Source organism: Talpa occidentalis, unplaced genomic scaffold, assembly GCF_014898055.3.
Source record: "Talpa occidentalis isolate TD23 unplaced genomic scaffold, MPIMG_talOcc4v2.1 talOcc4.3, whole genome shotgun sequence".
Taxonomy (NCBI): domain Eukaryota; kingdom Metazoa; phylum Chordata; class Mammalia; order Eulipotyphla; family Talpidae; genus Talpa; species Talpa occidentalis.
In genome coordinates this window covers 80,175,316-80,196,715 of record NW_023603184.1, presented here as the reverse complement: position 1 = coordinate 80,196,715, position 21,400 = coordinate 80,175,316, and the positions used below count along the sequence as shown (strand labels likewise).

The window sequence follows — 21,400 nt, the reverse complement described above, 5'->3', positions numbered from 1 at the left end:
ACACACACACACACACACACACACAAACACAAACACACTCACACACATCATCTCTGGTCTCACCTCTTCTGTTGCTGTGCCCCTTGTTCTCACTGGTACCGCTGCCACTGCCTTTAGCCCCGCCTCCAGGCTCAGGTGTGCACACTTACACATGCATGCGCACCCATTCTCCAGGTGTCCACAATCAGGCACACGTGCCCCACGCCCTGCGCTCCTAAATGTGCTGGCAGATTTGGCTTCTGGTGAGAACCTTCTTCCTGGTCTTTAGACAGTCACCTTCCTGCTGTGTACACACACAGTCTGTCCTTTGTAAGCAAGGAGAGAGCAAGATCTGCTATGCTCTTCTTTTTTTTTTTTTAGATTTTTTTTTTTTATTTATACAAGAGCTGGGGTACAGGCCAGAGTCACGGGAAGGTGAGAGGATTCACCAGAGACAGAGTGGGGAACAGAACAGGCAGACAGACCAAAAGCATTGCTGAAGGGAGCAGTGGGCGAAGCAGGAGAGGTCTGCCGCGCCATGTGGGATTCTCCCTGGCTGGCTGGGAATCGAACCGGTGCTACAGAGGCTGCAGACAGCTTCACAGCGTTGCACTCAACCCAACTGAGCCACGGGGGAGGCCCTGCTATGCTCTTCTTGTAAAAACACTAATCCCATCACAATCTTCCTAGCCTCGTGACCTCATCTAAATATATTCCTCCAAAGGTTCTACCTCCAAAATACCATCACATTAAGGGCTAGGGGTTCAATAAATGAATGTGAGGGAATATTACATTCAGCCCCTAATAGGGTAGAAAAATGAAAATGACAGTGTCCCTGGTCTTCTGGAAAGCTTACTCTAGTTGAGAGAAGACATATAAAGGAATAAAGATAATGCAGACTGCTTAGTGCATTGAGAACACAGAAAAACTAACTTGGAGATGATGATGTGAGTTGAGTTAAAGAATGAGCAGAGAAGGCAGCAGGAAAGAGCATTTCTGACAGAGGAAATAGCAAAGGCAAGGACCCTAGCATTGGAAATCATGTGGATTATTCAGGAGACAACACAAATAACACCACGAGAGTGTAATGTGCCATTTGAAGAGTGGTGGCAGAGAAGGATAGAAAAGAGACTAGGTTCTACCTAAGAGGACTTTGTGTGCCTTGCTCAAGAAACTATGGTCATTTCATTGGCTCTTGCTTCTCACACCGAGGTACTCAAATCCTGGAGACAGGGAGGATTAACATGGTCCAACCTCATGGATTCTCAATTTTACTAGAAACTATGGAAGAGAAATAAAGTTGAAGTTGAGATACTATTAAAATATTCAAAACAATATTTATAAATATTAATCCACCCATCTGTGGGGAATTGCATCCTTAGGGTTACCTGAGCTGGAGAATCACAGCATGAGGAAGTGGAGAACCACTGATGGCTTTTCTACTCAGCAGCGAGGCAGGCAGATTTAGGTTTTCAGTCACTCACTCACTCTGGCGAGGGCGTGGAGAATCTGTAGGAGGGAAGAAAGACTAGAAATAGCAAGGCCTGTAAGAAGATGGGCATAATCCTCCAGGAAAGAGGTGATGAGCTACTAAACTAAGGTGGGAATGTAAGTGTGGAGGATTTGAGAGTGTAAGGCACTTGTGGAGGTAAAATTATTTGCACTTGCTGAGCAACAGTATATGGGAGCTAAGAAAGAAAGAAGAAGCAAGGCCTACCCTGGTGGCGCAGGAATAAAAGACAGCGCTATCAAGCTATCGCCAGCCACTACAGTACAAGTTCGATCCCCAGCCAGTCAGGGAGGAACCCATATGGCGCAGCAGACCTCTCCAGTCTCGCCCACCGCTCCCCGCAGCAGTGTATTTCAATAGATTCGCCTGCTCTGCTCCCCACTCTCTCTGGTGAATCCATTCACCACCCACCCACGCCCCTACACTTCTGGCCTATACCCCAGTTCTTATATGCATAAATAAATAAATCTTTTTAGAAAAAAAGAGGAAGCAAAGGTCAGCCCAGAATTTGGACTGGAAGGACAGGGTGGACAGTGGTGCCCTTCAGCAAGCTGGAGAAGAAGTGGGAAATGAGATTATGACTTTCCTGAACATAAACATTTCTACCTGCCCAATGAACTTCCGCTGAAGAAGCCAGAAGTCATCCCAGATTCTCCTTGTGAAAAATCTCCAGCATTTGCAAGATGGTCAGAATGAATGGAGAATTTTGCTTTCACTTCTTACCAGTTTTCAGTGGCCACCTCTGTAGTGTGTAGATGACCAAAATGGGCTACTTCATTGTTTTCTCTGCCACCTTCATTGTTTCAACTGCCTGGGCATGGTTTTCTTCAAGAAGCATCGACCCACAGTTCTGCAGAGTTCCCCAGTTTGCTAACTGTTTCAATAGTGGCTACATGTCACAGAAATGATGGCTGCTCATGAATAAGTAACTTAGAAGAAAAGTCACTATCTTTACTAACTTATCACCTCCCCCAACCCCTTAGCCTCCGAGACTCTGTTTCTGAACTTTATTTCACCTCCAACAACTTCTTCATAATTTCTAATCTAGCTCCTGGCCTCCGCTTGTAATTAAACAGATACTGATCTCAGGTGGAGAATAAGCACCAGAAACAGATGAATTCATAAGACAAAAATCGTGTCCTTATCCTCCTGTTTTCATGCAAATGTCCCCAGTAATTAAATCAGGAAAAGAAAATGTAGCAAAAACATATCAGCCAAATGGTTTCAAAATTTCAAAAGAAGCTGTAAATATGGTCCTTTTTAGAAGATCAGGTTCTAACTAGAGATGAGAAAGGGTAACAGTTGTTCTGATGAAGCAGTTTTTAAATTCTTGTCAGTGATTTGAAGAGAGATAACTGATGTATGTTGAAGAAGCTGGCAAGATTTTTAAATAGTTCGGACGCTACAGGGAGCATTTTTTTTTTCTTAAAGCAATGTACTCAGAAGTGTTGGCAAGATTTTATTTGAACGTAGCAGTGCTTATGTGAGGAAGTTATTTTGAATTACCCTAGTATAAATATGTATGACTTTATTTGTATTGAAAATTTCCTTTGCAAGTCAGTGACTGAGGGACTGTTATATCTCTATTGCTTAGTAAATGATTTAGGTATTTCATTTTGGAAATAAAATATTCTACTCAGAATTCAAAAATAATACCAGAATTCTGTCTTGTGAACACAGGTGATCTTTGCACCTACATCAACACCTTTTAACTCTTATCCGCCATGCAATAAGAGTTAACTTTTATTTGCCATGCAAATAAGAGTTAAAACAGAGTAAATGGCATCTGTTGTCTTGGGTCTGTGTGTGTGTATATACATACACACACACAGACCCAAGACAACAGATATATAGACATAGATATATATGTGGCATTCATTCATGCATGCATTCATTCATTCAACAGATATTTATTTTTCAGCACCAAGTTCTATGCACCAAGTTCTATGGTAGACACTAGGCTTACAGCAATAGTATTGAAGTGCCCTTCCTCATAACATAATTCAGGTAAACATTCTGTCTCCTTGAGGCAATTTTCTGCAACGCAGTAGAAACTTTAAATACTGGGGTCATAGCTTACTATTTAATAAAAGCTAAGCCTTTTGATGGCTGTGGACAAGGTTATCTTTGAAAGATAGTTTTCCTCTGAATAGAAAATATCAAAAGAAAGGTAAGAAAAGGCAGTGAGGGTCCCTGAAAAAAAAAGGTGAGGGCCTGAGGCAGAGTGAAGGAGAGAGAGAATTGGAGAAAGCATTTTAAATAGGACTCACACTTTTTAAAATAGGACTACCTTTGGGCAAACAGTTATTGTTCTACTTGAAAACAAAGCTGCTGGCAGGAAAATAATCTAGCCCATTGGCTGATGGAGCCTATCCATTTACTTAAAAAAGGAAAAACAAAACTTTGAATCTTCTCTGTTTTCTTTCCTTAGCTATAGTGTGGTGTTGGGGAGTAAGGGAATCATTTTGTCCTAAAATACAACTGCATACTTGCCTTCATAAGCAAACCATAGTTTACTATCCACTTTAGCCTCTCCTTATGATTTTGTCCCTTTTTCAGAGAAATCTCTTATTAAATTTTAGTATATTTACTTAAAAATAAAACATAAAAAAACTCATCAGCATCACATAAAGAGAAAGACACACACACACACACACACACACACACACACACACACGCAATTCTGCATTTGCTCCCTCCCTTTTTTTTAGGTCATCTGTAAAACTGACACAAAAGAAGGGGAATGAAGCAGTTTGTATTAAGCAATGCGATTGGATTACAACTTAATAAAAAAAGGAGGTTATAAATGTCTAAATGTCCATGGTCCCTGCCTGCTCCCCTCACCTATGGTCGTTCTTATCTCAAACTGTTACACATATGAAATAGGATATCAGTTTACAACCCTTTAAAGCTTCTTAATGAATGGCAGATTGCACAAACAACAAAAAAAAGTTACTATATAATAGGCAGTTTTCCAGGGAAATGAGAAAGATCCATCAGGAATAGAATACTTTTGTTTGTCAAATAAATTACTATTTGAAGATCCTAAATGAAGCAATGGCTAAAACATTTCCAAGTAATGATACTTTGCTTCAATATCATAAAAAGCATTACTCTGCCCCAAATTCAAAGTCCAGGGTGATTTCAAATTACATTTGCAAACATAATTCACCTAACCATGAACAGTTCCCTGAACCACATAAGAATTCTCCCAATAGCAGCAAAACTTCAATATAGATCATCTTCACAGAATGACAATGGCAAACTATTGTAAATGTTTTACTATAAATGCTAAATGATAGTAGGCAATGACAGCGCTCAGGATTATACTGATTTCTCTAAACTGAAATCCAAATATCAAGTAGATAGACAAATTAGACTTTAAAAGAATGGAGTTTTAATTCTCCCTTCATGTTTTAAAAGGCCAAGCATTTTCTGTGAACTCTCAGCTTTGTTCTGTCCTTAGTCTAAAGGGTGCTAGCTTTGTGCCAAAAACAATAGGTGAACCAGCTTCCTTCAACCCAGAAAAATTACCCCTTTGCCACAGGAGCCATACTTATGGTTCCACAATGGCCAAGGAAAAACCTAATAGGAACAGATTTTTTTGCATGTGTAGCAAAGTTAGTTCCAGAGAAAGAGAAAGAAGCCTGGTTTGCACTGTAGCAGAACCATTGGAACAATATGCTCCCTGTGTCCACAGCCCAGTCCTCCCCTGACACCCTCCTTTCTAGGGCATAGGGTAGAAAAGTCACATACACAGTAGGTCATGCCAGGGTCTGCTGACACAACCCTACTCCCAAATTTGCAGGCAAGAGAATGAAGCAATGTCTGTACTATATACATAGTCTTACCTTTTTTTTTTTTTTTTAAGCAGACATTTCAGTCCTTAGCTGGAAGGTAGGAAGAAGATAGTGCAGGCATACTTTGTCAGTGCTATTCCATCCCTTCTATAGCCGCCCCAATTCCTTCAAGTCTCTGAAGTTTGGGCAAAGGGCTTTCAACAGTGTTAAGATCCTCTTCTTTTTACCTTGAACAATTGGGATTTTTGGCACTTCTTAACCTCAGCAAGCTGGCTGTAAGAGCTCCTTCCCATGCCAGGTCAAAAAGGGAAAATGATGTGAAAATATTTTTTCCTACAATTATAGATGGAAATGTGAAACACATAATCAAATTATAAATTGCATTTCTTCATCTCTAAACTTAGTATCATACTGCTTATTATTAACACTCCATCTTTTCTACTGCAAATTCAGAAATTCTATATTACTTTTCCAGTTGTTATCAGTAAGCATTAATTTCTGTACAAGAACCAGTTAAGTTGATGCTAATAAAGTTGTAAAATAATTAAAGTAGTTAATAAGTAACAATAAAATAAGAGAAAATAATAAAATCAGTATCACATAAAACAAATGCTATATTTACTCTGGTTTTCTATAATTTAGCTACAGATATTTTTCAGGAACTTCACAAGAAGGAATTCCTATTTATTGATATGCCCACCCTATGCTAGACATTTTATAAGTGTTATCAACATTTTTCACCATAGCCAGCTTAAATCTAAGTACTCTTTTGTTCATTTTAAAATGAAGTTCACATGGGGCTTAATATCTTGTCCTCAATACATAATTAGTAGCCAAAAAAACAAGGAGTCAAATCCAGTGCACCTAATTACAAAATCTGTATATTTCCCCCTCTAATAATATGCAACCTTGAGGAAAATATAAATAATCTAATGTCAAACGTACTGATATCCAGTTCCTAGTCAACCGGTGATAAAAGAAATGGTATAATAGATAAAATAATACCTAGCTAGGTCTTTGTCATGTTCTTTCCTCATCACTAACCTGTCCTGTGCTTGAGTCTACCTCTGGGGCCACAGTGAACCAACAGGAACCTGCTCATAGGAGATTTTCCTATTCACGGGCCCTGGACAGAAGACCGAACTAGGAAATACATTTTATCTGAAAAGCCAGAGGCAACAAAGCCAGAGAAAGCATTCAACCTGAGCATTGGATCCGCGCCAATATTTTAACTGGAAAAATGAGTCTAAGTGTTAGGTCCAAAAGGCAAAATAAGGCATACATGGGAAAAACAAGTTTTAACTGAATCATCAGGAGGATTGTTTGGAAATGGGTCCACTGCTGTGTACAGAGGGGGCAGGGGCGGGGGTGCACAAGTGGTTCAGAAGGATGGCTGTGAGACATGAGATGATACCGGATACCATGTGTATGTGCTGTTGACCACCAAGGTGGACCTGGTAGGTTTAAAGGCTTGCAAAGGACCTGACGTTTGAATTCTAGGGAGAGGTACTGATTCTCTAGATCACACCTAAACCAGTAAGACTAACGAAGCAGGGTTGTATCCCCTTCACTGTTATTATTTCATAGTTCTGATTAACCTGGAGAGGGTCATTTTGAGAATGAGGGTTTTAGAATTAAATACCTGAAACAACTCTGAGGGGCGGGGGGAATAATGCACAGAAGGGTGCAAAATTAGAGCTGAGTAGAATGCAATGTTTCTTTCTAACTGTGACATTTTAGCAGAATAAGGATTATTACAGAAGATCACAAAGCAGCATGCAGTTGTTTCCAGGTCAGGAGACAATCTGTAGGTACAATTTCTGGTCCCATTTCCCTTTAAAAAGGAAAAAAAGAAAAAGGCACAAGTCACTGGAGCCCCTGGGCTGATGTCCAAGTGACCCTTTTGGTAGTGTTGACCTGCAAGGAGAATGGAATGGACCCTTTGAGAAAGGAAACAATTAAGGGACACTTTAAGTGTTTTTGAGATGTCTTAAAGAAAATAACAACAAAAAGTCATCAGTACTGGGATTAAATATGGCAATAGCTTTCCCCTCTAGCATTTGCATTGATTTTTCAGCTTTGCATCAAAAAGAAAATCTGACCTTATGGATCAAGAGCTAGGGAATTTCATTTTCCATTTAATAAACTGCTTTTCTCCTCCACTATAGGTACTTGAAATTAGCGCAAACCCCAGGATAGCTACAATTCCAAAAGGGAATGCTCACTTCATTATGAATGGTCTTACAGCAAATAATGCTCTGACAGCCAAATTCCTGGTCTCCAAATTTGTAAGTTTGCCCTTTTTTTCCCTCATAAGTATTACTCAAGACTGCTTCTGAGCTTTTGCACATTTAACCCTTATACTCAAAGACAGTATGTTATTAAAAACTGCAAGAAACTTAGAAGTTCAGACATTTGGACTAATATTTATAACCAAATTATGATCATATCAATACAATAAATTAACTGCTGAACTAACAGAATAAAGAAATCCCATATTTTCACATCTGTAACTATGCATCCTTTGAAAAGGTCTAAAGCCTTGTAAGCCAGTCATAATCCTATGATGCTTTCCATTTTCTTTCTTCATTAATGACACACACTCATTTCTCAATGGAAAAATTGTGCATGATGCTAGAAGTTAAAGTTGTTTTCAGTAGAAAAATTAATCTATATTATCTTAAATTGACCTGTATGTTCCATATTATTTTTTCAACCTGTCATTATAATAATAAAACTACACTGTAGGGCCTCCCCTGGTGGCGCAGCGGTTGAGTACTGGGCTGCTCCCGCAGCCTCTGCAGCACCGGTTCGTTCCCCAGGCCGCCGGCAAGGGTCCCACCAAAAACAATTTAAAAATAAAAAATAAAACTACACTGTAGTAAACTTTCATGTGTTACTTCACTTAATTCTCAACAAAACCCTAAGGAATGGGTAGTGTACCCATATTGCAGATAAGGAAACAGAGTAAAACCCCAATAATCCCCACAAGTAATAATCTGCAGAACTAGTATTCAAGATAGACACTTTGTATGTCATCTGATATAGGGGTATAAAAATATCAGGGCAATACTTAATGATTCTTAAATAACTTTAAATAAGACTATATAGTAAAAAGTAAAACATTAAAATTATGTTAAATACCAGGTCTGAATTATTTGTAAATGGCCTCAATTTTTCACATTTTGACCTGTATAATCAGACATAACCAATAAGTTTAATGATCAAATACATACCTAATTGGTACACATCTCTGCATTTGGGAAGGAGAGTAACTTGAGTTAACATAGGGTATTGTTCTTCCTAATTAATTGTAGTTCTGTCACACGTTTGCATCGGATTGCTATATAAAAGGTTTACAAGTTAAGAAGTTTAAAGAATATCTAGAATAAATGGTAAAACACAATAAACTTTACCAGTGTTGAAGAGAAATTTTACATTAAAATGTTACTTAGTTTCTTCATCCTATGAGAATGATTTAAAAAAACACACACACACATTTAAAACCAAGCATTAGATATGCAAATATATGTTCAGATCAGAGATACCAAAATTATTCAAATGATTAATTATTCATCATAAAATGTCAATTAATAATTATGAAGCATAAAAGGCATCTTTATTTTTCCTGGCCTAAAAAAGGCTTAATATACATGTTCAACTGGCTTCTAACAAGTTTTACAAATCCAACAAAGTAAACAAATTGTAAACAAATGCAAACTCTGATTTTTAATAGAACAACAAATATGCCCAAAATTAATGAAAGAGGTAAAAATAAGAAAAACAAAAATGTAACCACATTCATGACCCCAGCAACCCCTTATTTACTCACCAGGTAATGGGGTGACCTGGCCAAGGAAACAAGGCAACTGTTCAAGTTGTGAACTTGCTTAGCATGTACCAAGCAGGTGGCATGATGCTTCCCTCCTAATTGATCACTATTTGTTGGGGGTGAGTGTGCTTCGGGAATGTATTACACTTTCCAAATAGTCACTAAAAAAGAAGACAGTTTAAGTTTCTTTAAATTGCTATTGTAATTTCTAAAATCTGTTAAACACTGCTAAAATATAACTACAAAACGAGAGATTTTTTTCACGCCACCTTAATTCCTAAGAATGTCCCTTTACCAAGTAGCAATCTTTTTTTGTTCCAGGAAAAGTATATCTCTTTTTTTTTTTTTTTTTTTTTTTGGAGAGTCAGTTTGAGCTGATCTGATAATTCAGAATAAGAAGCTATTGTGATTACTGAGATAGTGGCTTATATTTATTTTTAATTTATAAAACTTTTTTTTTTACTTTTCACTGACACCTGGTGAACTTGCTTTCTGATGACCCAGGGAGTTATTTTCGTCAGGGCTTCCCTGACCTGCTGGTAGACTAATTGCATATTAAACACTGCGTTTTCATACCTCAATGATCAATCCAGATAAGTAAAGAAGGCAAAAAAGAATCAGAGAGAGGAAGAAGAAAGAGTGACAAGAAATAAAATAAGACACTGCAAAAGGGAGAGATATCAGATAGAAAGAAAGGAAAATGCAGGAAATGCAGTTGGGAAAAGACCAAGAAAATGAGAATAAAGGGCAGGGAGAGCTTGAAAGGAGGGCAAAAGGGAGGGAGGGAAGCAAGGATTTTGGTTTTTCTATTCCCTGGCGAGGCTGCTGGCGTCCGCCGCGCCCTCAAGGCTGCAGCCTTCCAAGTTGAGGCGCAAGCTACCTCCTCGGGCCTGCGTCGCATCCAACTTGCTCCAAGTTTTCTGGTGACTCCTCCAGGGCCCCCTTCCGTCCCTCCTCCCCCACCCCTCTGTGAGATTGACAGTCGCGTGGAGGAGGCTTTTCCAGGCATTGCCTTTCTCATGGTAATCAGCCCCCAGCATCACCTCCCGGCCGCGGCCGCTCCGGCTCCGGCTCGGGGCGCAGCGCGCGGACCCCGGGGACCGGAAACTGGGCGGCGGGCCGGGAAGGGCAAGCGAGCCGGGTCAGCTGACCCGCGGCCGAGCTGGGGGCGCGGGGTTCCCCGCCAGGGACAGGTCTAGGGAATGTCGGGAGGGCGGGGGCCGACCCCCCCTCATCCCCCCCCACACACACACACGTGCTCCTCGGCCTGCGCGGCGGGGCCTTACCCTGAGATCAAATGGAGGGACCGAAGCTGGGGGCGTGGGGGACAGTGCGCGCCGCGAATTGGGGGCGACAAGCAGACCTGTTTTGCATCAATAAATTAAGACGCTCATTTGAGTCCTGAAGTTTGCTGGTTCCTGTCAGTGGAGACGTTGGCAAAAGCGCTGAAGCCGAAATTCAGCCTTAACTTCAAAAAATAAAATAAAATAAAATAAAATGAACCCCTCAGCTGGCCGCGCTGCGAGGGCCAGGTGGCGTGCGAGATTCCACAACCCGCGGACCTCACAGGGGGGTTGGGGACGGTCTGAGGTTCTCTGGTCCTGTTTGGATTTTGCTTGAAAGGGCTTCTCAGAGAGATGCTCCTGGGGTTTTTTTTTTTTTTTTTTTTGGTATTTTTTTTTTTTTTTTTTAAATAGACTTTCCCCTCCTATCCTAGGCTCAACTCCGAAAGGATTGGATTGCGAGTTTGCACGTGAGAAAACCGTTTGGCTTGGCTTGGACCTTTGCCTCCCCCCCACCCCCTCCATACACACCCAATCCAGGGGTCCCCCTTATCACCCTTTGCTCACGACTCTCAAAGAAGTTGCCCACCACCTGGTGACAACACAGGGTCGAAATAATTCCTCTAGATGAAATACCAATTCCGTTTCAAAACGAGAATAGGGTCTTTCTCTTGCCTCCACTTGGTACAAAATAAACAAAATTTGCTTTTAAAAAATCATTAACTGTGGCCAATTTCGAATTCCTTCTACAGGCTGCTTGTTCAAGGGCAGAAACATTGTATTTCTTCGGGTATCTGGGCCGGCAAGCGGAGCTGGGGGCAGGGAAGAGGAGGGAACCGCTGTGAAAGTTGAGGAAATTGACAGACTGAGAGGTGAATGGGCGGACAGGCACCAGGTCCTGGCTGGAGGGAATTGGAAAACAAAAGTGCATCTTCTCACCCTGCCTGGAGAGAGGGAATCCTGAGGGACACAGTTTGTTTTACTCCAAGAAACCCTAAAGAATTATTTTTCTCTCCCTCCACTGTCGATTACAATATTATTTCACATTTGCATGTATCTGGTGTTTTAATCCCCTTTCTCTGCGTTAATCTCGAAATGGATTATTAATGGGGAAGACAGACTGGGAAGGAGAGATTCATTTTGCAGGACTTGCTTTGCTTGTGAGGAGCCGAATGCTGGCAGCCCCTAGTCCTCTCTCGACTTTTCTCTGTGTCCTGCGCTCCTGCATCCCACTGATCCCACGATCCCTATTGTCCCCCGACCTAGTCTCCGGACTCGGAGTTTTCGGAACAAATGTATATTCCCGCTTCCTCGGATCCCACCACCTCTGCGTTGGTGGGAATTCTCACGGTCAAATGGGGAGGGGAGTGCCAGGGGCGTGCCAGGCGGGGGGTGGGGGGGGCCATCTACTCGCGAGCTCACCCCTCCCGGGAGCCCTTCTTGTGCCATCACCCCCAAATCCACCTTGATCAGAACCTGAAAGATTAAATTTTTTTTTTTAGCCCCAAATCAAGCACTTGCATGTCAGTACTCCCAGTGCTAAGTGTTGGGGCTGCCTCCTGCCACTTGAACAATTACTGAGCCCAGAGTAATCAGATGATTAGCTGTTTTTAATGGAAATACTTAAGAGTCTTTTTTTAAAGTCAGGTCCTAAGTAACCTGACATTAATATACATAATAAAGACAAGTGATTTGTTAGCTGTTCGATTGAATCCTTTGACCTGAGGTTTTGCCTGTGAGTGTGTCTGACTGTAAGCTTCCAAGAGTTATTTGGGCTTCTGGAGTGGGGTCTTGCCTGAAATAGATCCGTGCAATGGGCTCCTTTTTCTTTGGGGATGGGAGAGAGGAGACTGAAAAACTTCGAGGGAAACAGGACTCCGATCTTTTTAAACAAAAAGTGGGGAGGGGGAAGAGGAAGAAAGAAAAGATATTACTATTAGAAATAATCTCAGAAGAGAAAGTTGATAAGTCAGACGTGTATTTAGTATAGATAGGTATTAAAAGAAATGTGGAACATGAGAAATGGGTCTTACTCACGTTGGAAATATTTAATTTTCTTTTTTATTATTAATTTTTAGACTGACAATCTTGAATGCTCCTCTTCTATAGGTACTTTATTCTGTAATGAGGTGGGGAAGAAGATTAATTTATCCGGCCATTCTGACTGTAATAAATACTTAGGTTAGAAAAGAGGTAAGTCTGTAACGAACTGTGAAAATTGACTTTCTTGTATCCTAAAGTAAAAACTGACTGTGGTCATGCTGGGTGGCTATTACCACCACCACCAACTCCCCCCCCCCCACCCCAACACACAAAATACAAAGATGCGACTCTGGGAGTGTGGATGTGGCAACCCATGTGGTGGCTTTTCCCTCCTCTGAGTGCAATTGCCAGTGACTCTTGCTTTCAAAGTCTTGCTTTAGGCACACATTCAAAGCACAGTTCAAAGCAGTTTATCTTAATATAAGTAAAAGTCTAGTATTGGATCAGGGTATTATTTGTTTCAGATTTCATCAGACTGAAAATAGGGGACTGTAATATATTAACAACATTAAAGCAGAAAAATTGCATAAGGCTGTTCTTTAGTCTTCTTCACACCTCCACCTTTACCTTTGCAAGGGAATCCAAAGGCTGTGGAGACTAGAAGTTTATTTGTGCTCTGAGGTTTTCAAGCACTTTCACTGTGAAAAAAAAAAAAAAAAAAAAAAGCTCAGTTCTTTAAGAAATACAGCCTGAACCATTGGAGGCTAAGAGATTTCTTCCTTTTCCGATAAATGCCTGTGCTCAGCATCCTCAAATTTGGCTGTCTTTATTTACTTCTATATTAGTTCCAATTATGTGCAGTGTAAACCAGCTTTTTGATTAACAAAACAGCAGAGCATTGGTTAAGAACACTTAAACTTCAAAAAAAATTCCCCTGGGAAGTGGGCTCTGAATTGGTTAATAATGTGCAGTACTTGCTAAATTGCTGACTTCCAGATGTGGAAAATATCTTTCTTGTTTAGGACCTATGTAACCTGATTGGATTACGACAGAAGCGTCACGTTGGAAGCTTTTGAGTGATTATTTAATTAACCATACAGTAGAAAGCTGTATTCTCCAGGAAATCCCTTTCATATTTACATAACCAATCCCTTCAGAGCAAAGGTGGAGTCTTTTCTTTTTAATTTTACTTTAATTGCAATATCAAAATATATATATATATACTCCAAAACTTAGACCCCATGCCGTTTAATATCATGCTCTTCCTCCCCTGCTAAGTTCCTCTATGGCCTTTCTCCTTTTTCTTTTGCCTCCCTGCACACACTCCCTCACTTTGTAGTGAGTTCTCCGTGAGATGTAGAGAGATTCAGAGATCCGTCAACCCAGTGCTCTATGTTAATTTACTTAGAGACCCTTTTATAAAATGCCAAACTACTTTTTAGTATTGGGACCCAATCCAGAAATTCATCACACACACCCCAACACACGCCCTAAGATGCAGTTCACATGCAACAATTTTTTTTTTTTTTTTAGGCTCTGGCATCTAAAAAGAAAAAAAAAAAAAATAGAGAGAGAAAGAGCAAAGAATTTAGTTCCAGAAGCCGTGCTGAGAAATCCACACAACTTAATGTGCATCTCAAATCTGGTCATTAGAGCTATCTGGATAAGAAGGGGCGATCTGGATTGAGGACCCAGGATCTTTTCCTTTAACTTTCGCCCCTTAGAGTTCTCCAGTTCTGTGAATGGTGTGCACCGTTTTCCGCCCTGTACTCTGTAGGATTTAGTGATGAGGATAATGATGCCAAAGGCTTGACGCGGGGGGGGGGGGGGGGGAGGGGGGGGCGTGGAGATGGGAAAGAGGGAGGCGAGAGGGCGAGAGGGAGGGAGAGAGGAAGGGAGGGAGGTGGAATTTCATTTCTTCCACTAAAGCGTTTGCGGAGACTTCAAGGTATAATCTATCCCAGATCCTTTCCCAGAGAGAAACTTGGCGATCACGTTTTCACATGATGCTCACGCTCAGGGCGCTTCAATTATCCCTCCCCACAAAGATAGGTGGCGCGTGTTTCAGGGTCTCTCCTACAGAAAAGAAAAAGAAAAAAATGTCATTAGAAGAGGCGTAACACGTCAGTCCGTCCCCAGGTTTGTTTCCTGGAGTGGCCAAAACAGATCAGTTCTAACCTGCTCCGCAGGAATAACGGTCCTGCCTCCCGACACTCTTGGCGAGGTTTTGCACAGTTTGCTCCGGGAGCTGTTTCTTCGCTTCCACCTTCTTCTTCCCCACACTTCGCGGCTTCTTCATGCTTTTTCTTCTCACCATTTCTGGCCAAAGCTACAAACAAGACTTCGCAGGTAGGTTTTTTCCCCCTTTTCTCTCTTTTTATCCCTTTTTTGGTGTGGTCATTCCCCAACCGTCCTTTTCTGATTTTTCTCCTTTTAAGTGGGGATGTGAGTCTGAAGTGGGAAGGAGTGTCTGTGAGTAGGAATTTCAGGTGGGTGAAGCTGCTTTATGGCAAGCTTTTCCCAAGAGTGACTTCTATTTTTCTTGCACCTCCACTCCCATTCCAGTTCTCTTGTTTTTTCCTCCTCCAAATAATTTGCCCTGTACCTGTCCATTCAGGTAACCAAAGGTGTCTTTTGCTGCTCAGCCTAGGAAAAGTTTTATTGAGAACTATATGGCTGGAATAAAAACTCTTCAAAGGGAGAGATTCTGCTCTATTTTTTGCATCTATTTTCAATTCATTGTATTCAGCAATTAAAACTTGGCAAATGCCTGTTAATAATTACAAAACTTGATGGACACAAACCTACCAAATTTGAGGGCAAGTCTTTCTCTGAGATATGGCAGTCCACCCTCTCCCACCGGAGAAAGCTGTTTTCTAAGCAGAAAGTTGCCTGTTTTTGTCTGCTTAGCGAGTTTCATTTCTTTATTTCATTCTTTGTGTGTGTGTATGTGAAGTAACACCTCACTTCTGTGATGATAAATAAAGAAGTGAAAGTTCCTAATGGAACTTCAGTCGTTTACCAAGGGAGGGGGGGGTCATTACAGCTGGGAAGAAAACTGCTGTCAGAATATCAGGGTTTTTAAATTAAGGCTAAATTTTGAGATTGTATTTTAAATGGCCAAGTACTGCAGACATGGGTTTAACAGGACACACACGCATACCCCGTTCCATACTTTGGCACTGAAAAGTCGAAAGAGATAGCAGGAGTTCCCAGGAACAGTGATGAGCTGGGTAAACATTAATGCCCTTCTCTCCCACCTACTTATATATTTTACATGCTCCCCCTGTAATGGTGAAGGCAAGATTACTAACTCCAGAGTTAGAAATAACAGGCAAAGATAAAGTTCACAGCACAAATGCCCAGTCTCGCCCTCATACCCACATGCTCATAAAACTAGCAGCTTACTTTATTAAACATGTATTTATATGCAATCGTGTGTAAGTCTCAGCATGAATACAGACAGGCCAGCTGTTTCATCCCAAACACTTGTGTGACCATGTCTTTATTTCAGGATTTTCCCCAACAATTTCAAATCATTAGAAGAGCCATGAAATGACAAAAAGTGTCAAACTTAAAGTCTCCCACTATGCCTAGGTTAAATTCAAGGTGCTTTCTGAATCATCCACTTCCCCTTCTCTCTGCACCCCCCCCCAACCTTCTCGCAAATGTGTGGAAACTGATACTCACTTTCCAGGTTTTCCGCAAAGCTCTAGCACAGGAGACAATAGGTGCGGGGCGTGGGGACTGAGTGTGCTTGGCAGAGAAAGGGTTAATGGCCCTTGTGTTACAGTTTGCATCTGTTACATCTTTTATAGCCCCCTGTTTAAACTAATCCTCGAGGCACAGCATCTTCCCAACCTCCACCGAGTTTCGGGCTTCCACTCTCCAGCCTGCCTCCGAGGCTCCCCTTCTCCAAGTTTTGACAGTTTCAGCTGAAAAAATGCAGCGCCTCTCTCGATTTTTAGGTACAAAAGTTTCGAAGCCAGAAAGGATACGATCATTTAGTAGAGCTTAAAAGTATTGCCGTGGCGGTTGACTTTCTCTTTTCCTTTCTTGAGGGGAATTTTTTTTTTCTCCTGGAACTATTTAAGGGAGCCAGTGTAGGGGAGCATGTGTGTCAGTGAGGTGGGGGGCAATACTTCAGTCAATATTGTCAAAGTGGCGCGGGCGGGAGTGGGGGGGGCAGCTGGGGAGGGACAGTGTCCAAAGAGGCTTATAATTATATTTCTTATTGCGGCGAGAAACGGGAAATCTTAATTTGGGGATGGGGATGGGGGTGGGGTTGGGGGGGAAAGAGCCAGCGCCTCGATAAACTCCAAAAGGGAGGGGAGGGGGCGCGGGGCGAGTGGGCTTCCTATAATTACTATTATCAATTTGCCCGAGAGCGCTGGGTCGGGGGCTGCCTGGCGGTGTTTGCTCGCTGGCCTGTTTCGCCTGGGGAGTGGGGTTGGGGGGAGACGAGATGAGAGCGAAAGCAAGCCTCGCCTTACCCCAAGTTCCCGAGCCGGGCTGAGGACTTTTCGGAGGAAAGGGTCCGCCTAGCCCTGAGTCAGGCTGCCTTACTGTACTGCCGAGCGCATTCCCTCATACGGGCAGGAGTTATGACTCATTTTGAAGATGTAATTCTTGTGTCTGATCCCCTCGCGGGCGCAACACACCAAACAGTAACAAACACAAAGCGCCTCCGGGCCAAGGCTGGGGGTGGGGGGGCGGGGAGGGGGCCGCCGAAGTTTCGCTTTGGCGCCGGGGGGAGCGGATGGGTGCTCTCGGGGGCCCTGGCCGGGCTCCCCTGCGCGGCCCGCGCGCGTTTCAATGGGCGCGGGCGATGCCCACATTGTCGCTGTGTTTGGTTGCTAGATCGAGCCTGCGTGCTGCCGAAGCAGGGCGCCGAGTCCATGCGAACTGCCATCTGATCCGCTCTTATCAATGAAGCAGCCGATCATGGCGGATGGCCCCCGGTGCAAGAGGCGCAAACAAGCCAATCCCAGGAGGAAAAACGGTAAGAAGCGGCCCGAACCAAACTTTTCCGGGCCGCTCGGCGGCTGGAGACCCGGGGAGCAGGCGGGGGCAGGGAAGGGGCCGAGGCTGCGGCGACGGCAGCGCCCGGGGCTCGCGGGCGAGCCTCCCTCCACGGCCGGCTCGGGAGCCCGGCGCGCGCGGCGGCTGCACCGGGGGGAGTTGGGGAAGTGGCCGGCAAAGTGCGCGCGGGGCGCCGGGGGGCTCGGAGCGCGGGGGTCCGGCGGGGGCCCGGCGGGGTCCCGGAGCCCCCACCCCGACGCCCTCTCGAGCCCCCGCCTTCGCCCTCCCTCCGCCTCCGCCGCCCGCTCCTGCGCCGCCCGGCCGCCGGGTCCCGGCTGGGCTGCGGGCGCGCCCGGCGAGGGCAGGGCGGGGGCCCGGGCGCCGGGTCGCGCCGGAGCCCGGGGCGGGGGCGGGGGTGGCGGAGGGACCGCGGGGGCGGGAGCGAGGGCCCGGGGCTGCGCCTCCGCGAGGCTTAAACTTTTTTGCCGGAGTCGCCCGGCCGCTTCTCCACACGCCAAGTAACGGTCCGCGGACAGCGGGGCCCGCCCGGGCGCGCCCGGACCCCGGGGTGGGAGGGACTCGGCCGGCTCCGCGCAGGGTCCGGGGGGTCCGCGAGGGCTCGGGGGCGGGTGGCTCCCCTCCAGCGGGCGCTGGCTGCACGCCGGGGGCTGGCGGCGTCGGGAGCGCAGGGACACTTCCCCCGGGCAGTTTCTGCACGGTCAGGGGGAATCCGTTATGCCCGGCTGGGAGAGGAAGGAGGAAGGAGACGGGGGGACGAGGGGGTCACACAGGCCAGAAGTGGGAGACTGAAGGGGGTGACAGTTCAGCAGGGCTGTCTTGGAGAGGAGAGCGAGCGAGCGAGAGCGAGCGAGCGAGAGCGAGCGAGCGAGAGAGACCGACCCTAGGTATTACCCCCAAACAAAATCGTGGGAATAAAAGAGAAAAGTGATTGGCAAGAGCGCAGAAGGCGCCTGGGGGAGGGGAGCGAGCTGGGGATCAGAGAGGGTGCCGGGGGGAGCTGACGGAACGTGGGGAGTTGAAAAAGAAAAAGAAAAAGAAAAAACCAACCCCCCAAAACAAACAAGCGAACTAGCGCCAGCCCTGACTGGGAAAGGAAACTTCTCGCTCCCCTTGCTCTCAGCCCGGCCACCCGGCGCGGGGCCGCGGGGACGCTCCCGAGCTGGACTTGGGGACGCGGCGCCGACCCGGCCTCCGGCCTCCCACCCGCCCGGCCCGCGCCTTCCCGGCCCGCGCGGGCCCACTTGGAGCAACTTTCCGCTAGAGGAGACAATTGTGCGCGCCCCCGGCCTGCCCCGAGCCGCGCGGCGCGGGGAGGGGGCGGCTGGGGGCGCAGTGTGGGGTGCTGGAGGGAGAAAAACACAAAGACAAGAAAATTTTGATTAGAGACAAATGATGCCTCTCTCTCTCTCTCTCTCTCTCTCTCTCTCTCTCTCTCTCTCTCTCTCTCTCGTGTGTGTGTGTGTGTGTGTGTGTGTGTGTGTGTGTGTGTGTGTTTTGCTTGTTGTGGTGGAGGTGTCGAGCCATATGGGGGAGTGATAGAGGAATTTTAGTCAGAAACTGTTCGTTACGTTATCCTGCCTTTTCCCTTTGTGCTGCCTTTGATCTATTTGCTTGGCTTAGTATTACAAAAAAACAAGTACAATAATATATTCCGAGCTGCTTCCCCAAGATCCAGTTCAGGCTGCCTCTTTTCAAGTCAGATCTCTCTCTCTCTCTCTCTCTCTCTCTCTCTCTCTCTCTCTCTCTCTCTCCCTCTCTCTCTCTCTCTCTCATTTTTCCTTCACTCTGGTGTCTGGCATTATTTAAGGTGGTTCTTCCACACAAGACCTCCCCTTCCCCATCTCTAGGTAATTTCGTAGACACTAAAATTACACCTAATGTCCCCCTGTCCTCTCTCTCGTGTTTCCTCTGTTCCTTTTATTAAATGTTGGTTATTGATTTTCTAAAATCAATGTCTGTTGTGGGGCTTTTTTCCCCCTCTTACAAGTATCTAAAGCACGTTGCTGATCAACCGGATAACAAAAGCTTTGTGTCAAGGAGGCTTTTTTCCCTTATGATAAACAGTCATTTTTTTTTTCTTTTTCTGAGAGAAGAGAATGATATTTAACGCAAGGTTCCCAGAAGTGGTTTTTGTGTTCTGTTTATGTTTTTGCATTAGAGATCATCTAAAATGTTTGTTGCTTCTTGCCTGCTTACTCCCACCCCCTTCAGGAGTTTACCACCGGTGGTGACCAGCCTGTCCCCTGCAGTGAGGTCAGGCCAGAACCCTGGTCTGGGGAAACAGAGGACCCCAGGCGTCCTGAGAACCCTGGGGAGGGGAGGGCGTAGCTGAAAGGGAGACCTGCTGGGGGTGCTTTGCAGGTGGAGCTGAGTGCCAGGGAGGTGCTCAGCCTTGGAATCTGCAACCTTTTCCCTTCCACCCAGCCACTAACTTGGGAGAAGCCTCAGCACTTCAAAGTGGAAAGTTGAATGTACATTTAAGGCATTTAGCCCAGACCCTGCATGCTTAGCAGCAAGCCTATCCATTGCTTACAAATTCTCTAACTTTGACTATCACCTGTCTCTTTTTTCCAAATGATCTGGGAAAACATGCTGTGAATTGGTTACTCGTCAGCGTATTTTTCTTTGGTTTAAACTGACTGAACAGTGTCCTGGTTTTGAGAAGCAGGTAGAAGAGTTTTTTTTTTCGTCCCTTTTTTTCCATTTTCTTTCTCATCAAGCACGTATCCAATGCCTTTCCCTTTGGGAATTGCCAGGATTTATCTGAACTGAGTGGATTTTTCTTCTTTCCTGGATTCATGGAAAAGATGTCACTTTTGAGCTTGTGTCTTTGCTGATAACACTAAATATGATGATGCTTATCAAAATCATATAGAAATTCCTGGAAAGGAATAATGGCAATACTAATCATAGGAGTAGAAGCTGCAAGGGGGGGAGAGGGGGGAGATGGTCATCCAGGAAACTAGAATGGCACTTTATATAATTTTAATGAAGTCAACAGTGTATATATAGACTAAGGCGACAAGAAGATAAAACGTGTAAAACTGTGTGTGTGTGCGTGTGTGTGTGTATATTTGAAAGGCTGATGAAGAATGTGGGTTAGAAGATGATGCTGTAAGCGATTATTAAAAAGCAAAGGAGAAGGAGGCAGTTCGAGGAAAATAAATGTACAAGGAGAGAAACAAGAATCTAAAATCCAGCCTTCAAGATTCACAAGCTAGCAAGATGCCTGGCAAAGACAGTGCCAGAGCCAAGTTAATCCATTGCGGACAGTCTCCTTTCCCCCACATAGAAAGGATGAAATCTCTTCCCAGAAAATAAGAGGTGCAGGAGGTAAGGGGGCGAGATTTGAGGGGGAAGAAGGCAAAAAGCAAATTGCCCACAGACAAGAATGTGTGTCTGTTTCAAGAAAGTTCAGTCAGATGATCCTCAGTCGCCTGACTCACTTTGTAACACTTTCACTGAAGCTGGAGAGGAGGGGGAAAACCCAGCCCCCCTTATACATTGCCCTGATTATACCCCACTATCTCCACTCAGCCTTCGAGTCAGAGCCAGAAAGGAGCACTGGAGCGGGAGAAGCCAGGCTGCTGCCTGCCACTGGCGCAGCCCGCTTGTAACTTGCAAAGTTTGTTGCTTTTGCCCCTGATTCGGATGCTCGGCTTCCCTCCTGTCTCCTGCGGGAGCCTGGGAGACAGGCCTGCCTCCCCAGCCCACTGTCTTCCAGCATCCGCCTCTGAAACACCGTCCTTTCACATGCACGTTACAGCAAAAATAAAGTCCCTTTCAGAAAAGGGAGTGGAGTTGTCTTTTAAATGAAAACCAAATTAGAAGGGGGAGGGGAGAAAGGAAAGGAAAGAAAAGTTAAACTTGATTTTCCTTCCAAGTTGCAGCTAGAGACCCTCAGGGGGAGTGGGGGGATTTTTACACCGGTCTTTGGTCTCAACTTTTCAGTGGCAAAGGAAAGGGATAA

The 21,400-nt window shown here is 44.6% G+C and overlaps 1 protein-coding gene and 1 long non-coding RNA gene across 5 annotated transcripts in view; one reads left to right on the top strand and one right to left on the bottom strand.

Annotated features, from left to right (window-relative positions):
* LOC119255808 (uncharacterized) overlaps window positions 1-10,763 on the bottom strand; it is a 72,190-nt gene extending 61,427 nt beyond the window's left edge. Inside the window, exons 1-6 of one of the 2 annotated variants that reach the window (XR_008553551.1) lie at window positions 10,408-10,763; window positions 9,122-9,282; window positions 8,526-8,632; window positions 5,341-5,622; window positions 1,368-1,488; window positions 1,122-1,260 (exon numbers count right to left, since the gene is read on the bottom strand). This is a non-coding gene — a long non-coding RNA (uncharacterized LOC119255808). The remainder of the gene's footprint in view (window positions 1-1,121; window positions 1,261-1,367; window positions 1,489-5,340; window positions 5,623-8,525; window positions 8,633-9,121; window positions 9,283-10,407) is intronic. The other variant, XR_005127544.2, reaches the window with a different exon arrangement.
* Window positions 10,764-14,300: 3,537 nt separating this feature from the next.
* ZEB2 (zinc finger E-box binding homeobox 2) overlaps window positions 14,301-21,400 on the top strand; it is a 134,786-nt gene continuing 127,686 nt past the window's right edge. The window contains exons 1-2 of one of the 3 annotated variants that reach the window (XM_037523298.2): window positions 14,301-14,736; window positions 17,248-17,389. In XM_037523298.2, the coding sequence (XP_037379195.1) occupies window positions 17,317-17,389 (73 nt within the window). In that variant the 5' untranslated portion in view covers window positions 14,301-14,736; window positions 17,248-17,316. Of the gene's footprint in view, window positions 14,737-15,362; window positions 16,356-16,845; window positions 17,055-17,247; window positions 17,390-21,400 lie in introns of those variants that run through there. The other 2 variants (XM_037523299.2, XM_037523300.2) reach the window with 2 other exon arrangements.